This window comes from Podarcis gaigeae, assembly GCF_964106915.1.
Source record: "Podarcis gaigeae genome assembly, chromosome: 3".
In the NCBI taxonomy this organism is placed as follows: Eukaryota; Metazoa; Chordata; class Lepidosauria; order Squamata; family Lacertidae; genus Podarcis; species Podarcis gaigeae.
In genome coordinates this window covers 36,330,122-36,343,470 of record NC_139680.1, presented here as the reverse complement: position 1 = coordinate 36,343,470, position 13,349 = coordinate 36,330,122, and the positions used below count along the sequence as shown (strand labels likewise).

General features: G+C 43.4%; 1 protein-coding gene across 5 annotated transcripts in view; it reads right to left on the bottom strand.

Annotated features, from left to right (window-relative positions):
• ADGRB3 (adhesion G protein-coupled receptor B3) overlaps positions 1 to 13,349 on the bottom strand; it is a 455,754-nt gene that overhangs the window by 284,667 nt on the left and 157,738 nt on the right. For 4 of the 5 annotated variants that reach the window (XM_083729828.1, XM_083729825.1, XM_083729824.1 and 1 more), the window contains exon 3: positions 4,782 to 4,892. The exons of the other annotated variant lie outside the window; for it this stretch is intronic. In XM_083729828.1, the coding sequence (XP_083585954.1) occupies positions 4,782 to 4,892 (111 nt within the window). The remainder of the gene's footprint in view (positions 1 to 4,781; positions 4,893 to 13,349) is intronic. 5 annotated transcript variants of the gene reach the window in all.

The following is a 13,349-nucleotide window of genomic DNA, read 5'->3' as shown; positions in this document are numbered from 1 at the left end:
ATAATTCTGCAATCCATTATGCCTAAAGAGAGGACAATCTGGAGGAATGCACAACTTGTGGTTGGAAAGGAACAGACAGTCATGCTGCAGTCTTGTGCTGTTAGGACCAATGACCACGATGCCCTGCTTGCAATAAGCTGTGTGCTTGCTGTGATATATGATCACCGTCTCCTTCCTTCACCATGCACTCAGCTGCCTAGTTTAGTCATGATTCGGCAACGTATTTCCCACCCACCTCCATCCTGCTGATCATACTTTGAAAGAGAAATAAGATGCATGGAGATGCAAGACGATGACAGTTTTACAATAAGCCAAAATTAATCCACATCTCTGCAGGAGCAGAGATCATGTCATCTTGTCTTTAGATATGCTTATACAGATTTGTTTCACTGCTTATATACAGATCTCCTCATCCTACAAAGGTTTCCCTGCGCCTTTCAATGGAAGGGGGCAAATGATGCATGTACAAAACTAGCTCTCCGTGTTCTAGTGAAGTGAAGGGGACAGTCTGCAAGGGCAAAAGTTCTGTGTGAGCATCAGAGTGATAAATGAGCACATGAATGCAGCATAATTTCACCCCGAAATGTTTGGACATGTTGTATTGCCTGCTATCAGACACACACAATCTGCCACTCCCTAGCACACACACATTCCAACCCCCCCCCCCAATTTTTAGTAATTTATTTGTTTATTTTTTTTGCAGGGGGCAAGGACGAGTTCAAGGAGAGAACAAATCCATTATTCTGAACAATTTCCACCATTTTGCAGAAATAATTGTATGGCATGCCACGCAACCAGGATTTTATTTCTAGACTCTTTTTTTATTAATTTGTCTTTACATAAAAAGAAAATAAACCAGGAATAATCTTGAGTCACAGAAACAAATGAATTCCACATCCAAAAGTCATTTTTTATCAGGCTTATTAATTTCTGAATGCGTACAGGTAAATCTATGATGCATGTTAGAAGATCCTAATGATTCTACTGAAGGAGATACAACATTAATTTAACCAAGAGAAAAGAAAAGCCGCACAGTGAACCACATACGCAATGATCAGTACCAAAAAGGAAAAGGAAAAGAAAACCAGGATGAAAAAAAAAGTAAGAGATGGATATTAGTAACTATGTTGAAAAAAGCGCACAGTATTTTGTAAAATAAATTATTCTGCAGTATGCAAGCTACAGAATGGCCCAGTTTACATATAACACTTAACCAAACTATGGCTTGGTAAGAACAAGCAAAATTGTGAGTACCCAGAGCAAAAATTGTGGCCACTTCACTCCTCCCCTGGTCCTGTTGCTGCTGCACTACCAATAGGTAAGCCATGGTTTGGCTTAGCATTACATGAAGCCTCATGGGTTGTCTTCCCCAAGACATCAAAAGTGGTAAACCAAGAGGAAACCTTGGTTACATCTCATTGTTTGGGAGAGGAGCTACACAAACCATTAGTTTGGAGTTATATGCAGCACTGATCCAAAACATAGTTTAGTGCCAGGTAGCACTGCAATATGAGGATCAAGGAAGATGTGAAGTGCCTGTGATTTTTGCTCTGGATATTCACACACTTGTTTGTTCTCAGCAAGCCATAGTTTGGCTTAGCATGGCATGCAAACTGGACCACTGTTTCCTCGGTATTATGCAAGCGTTTTCAAGCGAGGATTTGCCTCATAATCATCACCTCTTCATATTTTTACAATGGATAGAGGGTACTGTTTTCTAAGGACCAAAGTAAGTGCACTGAAGTATATGCTAAAGCAAAACTGCATATATATCTATATATATAAGAGGAGCTACAGCAGACTATGGCACAGTTCTATGGTAATTCTTTGGGACTAAGAAGCAGACTAAAAGCGCATGGGTCAGAAGAAGCTGATATAATAAACCTGCTGGAATTGTCAATAAAGTCCAGTGCTGCTGGAAGAGATATGTGACTAAATATCTTTTGGAATTCTATGTATAATTTACAGCTGTACATGGGCCACTGATTAAACCAAAGTTAAATCCTCTTATGCCCCTTGATTTCCTCTGAAGATTTTAAAGCACACCCTTAGCTTAAAACCAGTGGGACTTAACAGAGCTTAACTTTGACGGAATCATACTTATATTTTCTAGGCATTATAACTGGGTTTCAAGGTATGATCCAGAGAGCCCCCTTATGTATGCCTCTTTTGAGAGTGATTTATATCAGATGTTTGTGGTGCTGTATCAGGTCACAGCCTCTTGTTTCCATGTTCAGTTAACATCCTTACACACACACACACACACACACACGTAAAACATGGGAGCTGTTTCAAGGTGATATGATACCTCATTGCATGGGCACGTGTGAATAGTACAAAACCACTTATGTGGGGCTGATCACATGGGTCTTTCCCATGGAATCAGTACACTGTGAGAGAGCATGTCAATTCCATGGGGAAATATGCAAATGGTCAGCCCATCCCATGTGGCCACATTATTCACAGTCATGCCCCCGCAGTGTAGCATTCTACCATATTGAAGCAGCTCCCCTTAAAGGTGAAGTTTTCCAGATAGTGATGTTCATGATAAGAGTCTTTTGCTTAATTTTGCTAGAGTGTTTTGAGTGTTCCTACTCTAGAAGTATAGTGGTGTGCTATACCTATATTTGAAAAATCAGGATGCACCATAATGGAATCATAGCTAATTTACTAATGTGGGTCTATAAGCACTATGGTTGGGGGGAAATGTAGGTGAGGGATTTGGGGGGTTCATGCTTAATATCTTGTACAGAACAAGACATTTCAGGAAACACAGTGTGCCATTTAGCACAATCAATGGATGGTAAGTTCAGAAACTGTGCTATTTGGGTGATAACTATAAGGTATCACTTGATAACTTGAACTTGTGCAACTTCTATAATCAGTCACCCCACAAGGGACCACTGATTACATCAATTACCCAGCAATGGATATCAAGGGTGGGAGGAGATATGATTATCATATGACCTACCACACAATAGCTAGAGCTTAGAAGCTTATAAGGCGTCACCTACTCCTTAGATACAATGAAGGCCTCCATATTAAGATGTTAGATTTTGCTAAATCTTACAAAACACTGTTGTAACAGGTACAATCTATTCCTTGATTGCATTCTGAATACAATTTACTCCACCACACATACACTTATTTCATGGAATTACATGGAATAAGTGGTTGGGCGTTTGTGGCCTAATGATAAAGAAGCATGTGTACTAATAGCTGTAATTTACCCCTGAATAATCCCACTACTGATTAAACTGATTAAAGTGGTTTAATGGCACCGAGCTTGCTGAAACAACACTGGTCTTTTCTTTTTCAGTGTAGCTTCTATGAGTAAATAATTTCATTTAGCGACTAATGTGCATAACTTTTTATTTGCATTGATGTATTTGGCCAGGTTCATTTGCTAGTTTTCAAGTGCTTTAACTGGTTTAGCAAACTTTCTGGCATCTGATCTAGATATAAAGGTAAAGGTAAAGGTATCCCTGCCCGTACGGGCCAGTCTTGACAGACTCTGGGGTTGTGCGCCCATCTCACTCAAGAGGCCAGGGGCCAGCGTTGTCCGGAGACACTTCCGGGTCACGTGGCCAGCGTGACATCGCTGCTCTGGCGAGCCAGAGCCGCACACGGAAACGCCGTTTACCTTCCCGCTGGTAAGCGGTCCCTATTTATCTACTTGCACCCGGGGGTGCTTTTGAACTGCTAGGTTGGCAGGCGCTGGGACCGAGCAGCGGGAGCGCACCCCGCCGCAGGGATTCGAACCGCCGACCTTTCGATCGGCAAGTCCTAGGCGCTGAGGCTTTAACCCACAGCGCCACCTGCGTCCCTGATCCAGATATAGCCATGTGCAAATATGTATGCACAGCCTAAGACAATGACTGGGATCCCCTTCTGAGATGCAATGCACTAGTACACTTTGAAGTACCAATGAGAGCTGCACTCAATGCCTAACACTCACTCATCTGGGAATAAGGTAGTGGAACTTTTTGTTCCACCCATTCATATTTACTTCGGAGTAAGCATATACAGGTTTGTACGGTAAGTGCAGGTTTTTATTTTCAAGTCAACAGAATTGGATAATCAGGGCCTTGTTAAAGGACCATTACAAAGAACATCTTATAAGTTGAACACTGAGGTTCTTTTATTTTCCTTTAGTATATTACTTCTGGTTTTCTGATTTCCCATTGAGTAACTATCCAGTCACTTTGAGGAGGAATCAAGGGAATGGGCCAACTCTGCTCCCACCCAGAAGTGCAAACAAGTCTCATGGCTCCATATATCAGTACCTCTTTATTATTATTGTGCATGCTAATTGGCACCTTGTGTGGGGAGAGGAAAGGCACTCCCAGGGGCACAGATATGGCCCCGAGACTACTCTGTGAGTATCTAGGCATCTTATTTATGAAACAGGCATATGTGTCCTTAATAGGGGCTACACTTAATTTCCTTCTAAGAAGCTGTGTTGTTGTTTTGTGTGCTTTTCCTTAAATGTTTACATTCAACATCATTATTATATTAAAAAGATATTGCTTTATATTTAGAGGAGGACAAATTTAACAGTATTCACATTTGACACTGTTTGTTTATAAACAATCTGTCTAATTTTCGGCTACTTTATTTATGGACTTTAACTGGTGGCAAAAATAAAAATAAGAAGAAATGGCTTAAAAAAAGTATCAGCTTAGAAAACTGACAAATATGCAGCAAAAGATTATGGAGACATGCAGTGGCTTTTCTAAAATTAAACACAGTAAGTAGAAAAAATGTAACTAATGTATTACCAGTTTGTGCCATAAATTTAGCAGCATCAGCTTGTTCCTGAGGGACCCTTTTCTCATGAACAGATCGAGGTCGCTGACTTTTAATTGTATGATCTCCCATCATTCCAAATTCTAAAGACAGAATAAAGGTTTATGAAAGCTTGTGTGCAGACATTTCTCAAAAATTTACATACTATCTCATGCAATATGTTTGTCAAAAAATAACAAAAATAATAAAAAAAACCACCTGGAGAGGGCACTGGTAAAACTTCAGACCATGGCAATTAACATCAACTTAGTTTGCTAGGCTAGATAAAAAATTATAATTAGGCTTAATTCTGTGTCTGGAGAGAGTTTTAAACCAGAGGCTTGTTTAAATAGGAAATAGACACATATCAGTATTTTGACACATACTAAAAATCAGTTGCAGGACAAAAATCAGTTATTTAGACTGGAGACATTTTACTCAGAATATTTTAAATCAGTGCAAACCACACCAGAGAACTACCACCTCTGAGTTAAGTGTTGTTGTTCTATGACAGAAGCTAGTGTTTCCTGTGGAGATCAATACCTTCCCTGCTCATTATTCAGCCTGATGGACTGGTAAGCATATCTTCATGAGAACAGAGACAACGTCACATAATGAAGTGGCCCATAAAATGCTCAGTGATAAGCTGGATGCAATGGCAGCTGTGTCTGTTACTTTCATTGCTTCAGAAAACTCTCATAGTTATTAACAAAGCGTGTGGAAGGCCCAAGGCTTTCCCCCCCTGCTGTTGATTCTAAAACAGAACTCTCTTTGATTTTAATAGGGGAAAATCTATGTTAAAAACTCCCATGTGGGAATCGTGAGATGCTGCTTGAAATAAAACCCAGCTCTGCTGATAATTTTCTTCACTGCCTTTGGCAAATCACTTAACCTCTAACAGCTTGAGCCTAAGATTTGCTATGCCTGTACATAAATGCTTATGACTGGGTGCCTGGACACCTACAGCCCTGCATCATCACAGTGTGTTTATATCAGTAACAGAGGCAGGTAAGCCATCACAATAAGCACCAGGGCGCCAAATTCAAGATGTACAGATGAGTTCCCTACAGCACACACAAGTAGGCCTCAATCACACTCATGGTGGGAAGTGCCTCAGGAGTGAGCAGGGCCACTGTGTTGGTTGAGATCACTGTAGCAGACATCATTAGTCCTTAATAATGTGAAATCCCACATTGCAACAGCCCCTTTTCCAAGCTCCTTCCCAGTGCTATTTTTCTAGAAAAGGAGGTGCCAGAATTCACTGTTGTCATGGAACAGCAATGAGGCCCACCTGAGATATGCCAGAACTGAGTTCCGGCAAGTTCCGGCTGAAAGAAAGCCCTACTCCTTTCTATGAGCCATTTTGTATATATGACAGCCTCCATGCAAATGCATCGGAAGAGAGTGAGAGCTCAGTGGTCACTATTGGGCTCACAGTCAGGTTCCATTTGCCTGTGTATTGATGGATGAAATCTGGAGTCTCAATCTGAAAGTTATATGCAAGGCAAAGATAGTTTGAATAAAGGCTGCAGTGGTCAAATTGTGGTGGTTGTGCGTATAACTCACACCTTGCTGTGCCAGTGCTCACAAATGACACCCTTCTGTGAGCGGGGGGCTTGCTATAAACCCAGTGACAGGTCCCACACTCCTAAGAAATTTTGAGTTCTCTCTCTTAATACTGGAAAGGTTTTCATTTTTCCAAAATGGTACAAGTCTCTAAATATTCATGGTTTAATTTTATTTTTTATTTAAATAGTAATAATTATCCACGCTAAGAATAGCTGCACATTTTGCATCTTACAGTGAATATTTTTAAAACCTTATTAATAAAATAAATTTTCTGATACATTTTACATGAATTCTAAAAATGCCTACGGAATTCATTGTTTAATATTCAACCCATTCCTCCCCCCCAGTGCTAAATCTAATCTTAATTTTACTCGATGGTTTGCATTTCCTGGTGTAGAAACAATATTTTTTAAAATTATGATCATTACTACTAGTACTAGCATTACTACAATTATTAGAAAGTTCACTGGGAGTTACAGTTAAAAGTTGGAATTAAACAGATACTGTAACTACGGGGTTAAATATATATATACGTTCCAATTAATAAAAAAATGTGACACTTCTACCCATTTGAGGCCCATCAGCTTGTGCAGGATCCAGGCTACTGAGAGGCCCCTGAGAATTATGGTCTCAGTGGTTCCTTGCTCTGTGGGTGGCATCCATCTTTCTCCTTATCACCACCCCTGTTGTCACTGCTTCCTTTCTTGCCTATCCCTCTGTGCCTGATCCCCTTCACTTTGGATGGAAGACAAGGTTATTTCTCCTCATTTTCCTCACCTTTTAAAGTTCTTGTTTAGATATGCTGAACAAACCCCAAAGATAGTAGATCTTCTAACATCACAGTCCATACAGGTCCTACTGAGTTAAATGGAACTTACTATCTCATATGTGTTCATAGGATTGCAAATTCAAGATATTAGGTGATTATCTAGCTTGATTGCACTGGACAGTATGAATAATAGAACTAATAGGAGGTTCAGATCTTCAGGGGTGGACATTGGCAATGTGGCACCCTGTGCAAGGCCAAAATTTGATGCCCCTACCCAGCCCTCATACTGCCTTCCCAAATCAGGGTAAGTGAGGCTCTAGGCTTGGGGGAGGAGGTGCGAGAACTCTGGCAGGGTCCTAGAGCCCTCCCATCTCCTTCCCAAAGCTGGGTAAGCACTAATAAGACTTTGGAAAGGAGAGAGGAGGACTCACGGACCCCATCAGAGACCTTACACCTTACAAGAGTTTACTAGGCTTTTGGAAGGAGGCAGAAAGATGCCCCCTCAGCTCTGTGCTCTGTGCATGGAAATTGGTTGTGTTGCCCAAAAACCACCTCTGAGGACTTTGTCACACAGGGGCCAGAGAGCAAGGCAGAACTCAACCCAATATGGCTTCTAAATGGTGACAAATGTCTTCATGTCATGGGATAGCAGCTGAGTAGGATTACAGTTTGGTACCCAGCAATGTAGTGCTACCAATGATATGGAAAAATGTGTACACACCTGAGGGGAGATGATTTACCCAAACAATATACCGTATTTTTCGCCCTATAGGACGCACTTTTTCTCCTCCAAAAATGAAGGGGAAATGTGTGTGCGTCCTATGGGGCGAATGCAGGCTATCGCTGAAGCCTGGAGAGCAAGAGGGGTCGGTGCGCACCGACTCCTCTCGCTCTGCAGGCTTCAGGAGAGCCCCACCGCCAGCCCCACAAGCTCGGGGGACAGCGGGAGAGGCACGGCGCGCCTTTCCTGCTGTCCCCTGACTTGGTTAGAAGGCTGGCAGTGGGAGAAGCCTGCTCCTCCCCATCGCCAGCCCCACAAACTCGGGGGATAGCGGGAGAGGCGCAGCACGCCTTTCCCGCTGTTCCCCGACTTGGTTTGAAGGCTGGCAGCGGGAGAAGCCTGCTTCTCCCCGCCACCAGCCCCACAAGCTCGGGGGACAGTTTCCCACTCCAGCCCTGTGCCTGGGGGAGGGAATAAAATTTTCCCCTTTATTTCCCCCCCCAAAAAAAAAACTAGGTGCGTCCTATGGGCCGGTGCGCCTTATGGGGCGAAAAATACGGTATATAGCAAGAAGAAATGCCCTGTGCTTACAGAACTTCATAATAGACCAAACACAATGACTTAATCCATATTTGATCTCCAGTGACTTTATAGGTAAGGCAGTGGGCATACAATCACAGTCTAAAGATGCATTGAGTTGTAATGCCTACATTGTAATATGCGTGTGTTGGAGAGAAGGCATGCAACCATAGCGCTCCTCCTGGACTTTAATGCACCATTAAAAAAAATAATGTAAACAGTAACAGTGAATGCCAGGTTGCTGAATCTCCAGTCTGTAGGTAAGGATTCACTGGGCTGTTTGGGGCTGATTGAAAATGCAGCTGAAAACATCTGTAGGGCACTAGGTTGATGAAAACTGCTTAAGGAACACAGCTTTGTAGCGCTATGCTGTAGTGCTGAAGATAAAAGTACAAAGGTTCCCCTATTGGTACAACATCACGATGAAACTAAATGGGCTGGCCCATTAATGTGCTCTATGGTGTACCCTTCCAGAGCTACTTGACATTATGTACTACTAGTTACATATAACTGGAGCTGGATCATGGCCAACAGGTTTAGCACTGAGGTGCCGTATACAAAATATATCAAATTTTCCCAAAAGCACATTGAAAATGGCACAAGGGTTGAGGGACAAAGAAGAATGGGGATTCCCCATGGATGTATCTATGTACTTCTCTGGATTGTGGATAAGTTTCAGGGCTCTGCGTCACTCCTGGTTTCAGCCAAAACATTGCTGTGCTGTGATACACCTAATTGGTGTGATTGCCAGGGGTGGGGAGATAAAAACCTGTATAAAAATTATTGCTGCCTCCTTGATATGGGTGCCCATACCAGCACATATGAAAATTTCCCAAGCCAAAATGCAAAATTGCCTGTCTGGAGAGATCTGCAAATAATCAGTATGAAGAGCTGTATTAGACGATTAATGCTGAAACCAGAAAAGGTGCTTTGCTTCTATAGATAAGCTTCATTTTAAGACCCAGGAAGCTTGACACTTTTTAATGCATTATTCCTTTTTTCCATATTTCCTAGCACAGTTCTGTCACACCAAGTGAAACAGCACAGAGCGTTCAGCATCATTTGCTGTTACTTCACGTTGTTTTTCTAAATTTCCTCTCAATAGGTGTTTTAGTCACACCCACAACTGGCTGGTGTGTGTGTGTGTGTGTGTGTGTGTGTGTGTATATTTTTCATCACTAGATGGCAGGATGGGCCTTAATTTTAAGCTGCAGATCGCTGCAGTAAAAATGAGAATCTGCTTTTTCTTTCTGTTTTTCCTCCTTCCATATTCTGCTCCAGCAAATAAATAAATAATAATAAAAATCAGTAGGATATTCTCCTGAGTACAGCTTGAGTGATAACCCCCAAAACCCAAATTAGTAATATGAAGGATGAAGAAAACAGGGCAATTCTGATAGTCGCTTTGATTCACCCTGGGCTTTGCTAAACTAACTGAACTGAAAGGATAAACATGTCCAAGCAGGTCACTGTTCACTCCTGCTTCTGAATACATTCCAATTAAAAAGGAACTCTCAGGTTATGTATTCCCACATGTAATTCTCCCTGGGGAATTCCTCAGTATGATAGCAAAATACTAAAAAAAGAGGAAAACATATTCCAACCACCCTTCAACAGCTGTTGAAGAGTATCTGTTGGGTTATCCCAATGGCCAGGAATAATGCTACAGAGAGGCGGGTGGTGGTGGTTATATTTTCTGTGGGTGGAATCAATGTTGCACTAAAGCAAAGGGGTCCCTCAGGCAAACATTTCAGCTTACCAGATGGAACGAAACCCCTATCTTCCCCCTGTGTGCTATACCTGGAGTTCTCCGCAATTGTCAATTTTGGCTGCAAGAGTGTATATGCAGGGGAGAACTGGGGTGGTGGTGGTGGTCATTATTCAGGATTTCTACTCATTAGTTCAATCCCACCCTGTGAGTGTGAAATGATAGCCAAAATGTCCTCCCAGTTCAAATCTCAGTGCAGTGAGATTTGAATAGACAGCCTTAGACGTGCCCTTGGCCTGGTACACACAAACTGCTAAGCCATAGTTAGCATTCTAAGACTCCATACCAGGGGCCAGCAAACTTTTTCAGCAGGGGGCCAGTCCATTGTCCCTCAGACCTTGTGGGGGCCAGACTATATTTTTTTTGGGGGGGGGGAATGAATGAATTCCTATGCCCCACAAATAACCCAGAGATGCATTTTAAATAAAAGGACACATTCTACTAATGTAAAAACATGCCAGATTTAGAAGGCGATTGGGCCAGATCCGTCCCCCAGACCTTAGTTTGCCTACCCATGCTCCATACCCTCCAACATGTTGCCAATTAAAATTGGGGTGCTCATTATTTATGATTTTGCTTAGTCACAACCTGAAGGGATGAGGAAAGACAGAGCCTCTCCACCCCCCAATGTAACAAGAACTTAAACACTCTGCATTGCGCTGTTGTTATTAAGTCAGGTTGGAGCATGTTGAGGGGAGGGGAAGGGAGGCAGAAAACATTCCCCCATGCAGGCTAGAGGTAGAGGATCCAAGGGCAACATCTGACAGAATGTACATGTGGGAAAGGAGTGGGGGGCACTTATTACTTCCCTACACCAAACCTATGAGAGCAAGAGAATGGGGGAATGATGACAGAGCAGGACCCCCTCCCCACAAATGAAAACAAAACCACAACAGGAGGTGTTGGTCAGGAAGGACTCAATCTGACTCTTTCTGGAGCAGCACTAGGATTCCTGCCACAACTCTCCTCTCCCTTCTTGACACCTCAGCTGCTTTCCACCTAAGCCACTGCCATCCCCTCACACCCAGAGGTGAGGGGGCAATGCAGCGGCATGCAACAAGGGTGGAGAGATGGAAACGCATTCAATGAGGGTACAGAGATAGCTTGGACTGCAAAGCAACCCCCAGGATTCAGAGGCACCCGCCCACCCACAATTCAGCATTCCCCAGGCTTCTATCGTTCCCACCCAGAACCGTGTGTGACCAAAAGCTGAGCCACCGATTCCTCCACTCACAATGAAGAACCACGTAGAAACCAAACTCCCACACTTAAACTGGAGGTGGTAGAGGGAAAGAAAACAACACCCAGCCCTTCCTGCAATTCTCACTCAGCACCAAACACAGCCCTTTCCACCACTTGGGTCTGATGATCTTGACAACAGATGCAGCCAAGAAAGCACTGTCAAGGAGCTCACATACTCCAGAGGGAAGGGAAAGCAGTTTCTGACTCGACTTGTCTATAAGCGAGCTTTGCCTGGCTAGCCACTGTTGCTACTATCAGGGTGGGAGCACCTGGGAGTGCGCACGCATGCATATACACCCCTAGTCCCTTCTTTCCCTTCACCCCTCCCATGACTGCTCTGCTTGCTCATCCATGCACATGAGGAAGTGTGCAGCGGGTGTGTGAGAGGAAAGAGGGAGGGGACTGTGCTTGAGCTGCAGTGGGGTTGCAGTTGCTGCCGCCTGAGGGGAGTCCCAGCCTCGGGGTGTGCTGTGAAATCTTCTCTGCTCCAGCCAGCTGCCACGGAGAAGCTCGGGACAAGTGCTAGTTCATCCTCCTCCCTGCAACGCTGGAGGGCAAAAGCAGGACATTCCCAGGTCAAATCAAGAGTCAGGATGGTTTCTGTAAATCTGGGAGTGTCCTTCTAAAATTGGGACAGTTGATGGATATGGACCTCCTGCCATATGGCCACATGAAAGAGATTGGAAGCTTCATCTTCCATTTTAGATTAATCAGAGTTTAGCATGACATCTGCAGCAAAAACAGAACAAAACTGTGGTTAAACTTAACTATAGTTTGCTGAAACAAACCAGCTTCTTTTCAGCCTGCCTGACAGATGTTGTTGGACTCCAACTCCCATCAGCCCCAGCCAGTATGGCCAATGATCCAGGATGATGGGATTCTTACAACAAATTGTGGTTAAGCTTGACCACTGTTTGTTGGGTTCAAAGAAACAGCAAGCTGTGATTACCGTAATCTAAAACAGAATAAACATTCCCATGGCCTTTTTTAAGCTGCACCAGAGAGGGATGAAGGAAGCAGATGAGTCTGAGGCTTCCCTAGGCTCATTCTCATAACACTAGAGTATGATTCAGCTTTTTGTCTGAACCAGCCCAGTATTTCTTTATTTCCCTGCACTGGGAGGACTGTTCTTTTGAACACTGTAAGAATGGCCCTGCTGAGTCAGGCCAAAGGCCCATCCAGCCCAGGAGCCTGTTCTCAGCATGGGCAGCCAGATGCCGCTAGGAAGCCCACAAGCAGAAATATTATTAGACTGTTGCAAGGATGTGAAGTGCTTTCAGCCCTTGTAAAATGTGCTACACATTATAAAGCTATCCACACTTACCTTTTGCCCCACTCTTTCTAGGCTCAGGTCTGAACTTTTTACCCTGGAGCTTTCCCTGCAAAAAAAGGCACTCTTTCGCACTCAATCGGAGCAAACGTCAATTTGGGTTTTCTGTGGATTGCCGTTTCTTCTGATTAAGCTTTAAAGAGTGGGTTTTCATGGAGAAAACTGGAGGGGGGGAAGGGGGGCACTCAGACATGGAACTTTAAAGCTTGGACCATGCCTGGAAAGCACAGAAGAAAAGTAAGTGTGGTTAAGCCCATAGTTACCTCTCTGGACTACCACTACTCTTCATAAGATCACACAGTCTGATGAAAGAGACGTGTGGAACAACTAGAAGTCTTGCATATTGCACTCAAGAGATTGTCTACACTGGATGGGCAATGGTTCTGCAGGGTGTCAGGCTGGAGTCTCTCCCAGGTCTAACTCCAGATGCTGCGAATGGAACCAGGGATCTTCTGCATGCAAAGCAGATGCTCTACCACTGAGCTGTACAAATACCAAAATGGATAGGTATAAAATACGGGCAGCACCTACAAAGCTTTGATCAACAGACTCTCCATAATTTAAACTTTGACTTTCCAGATCT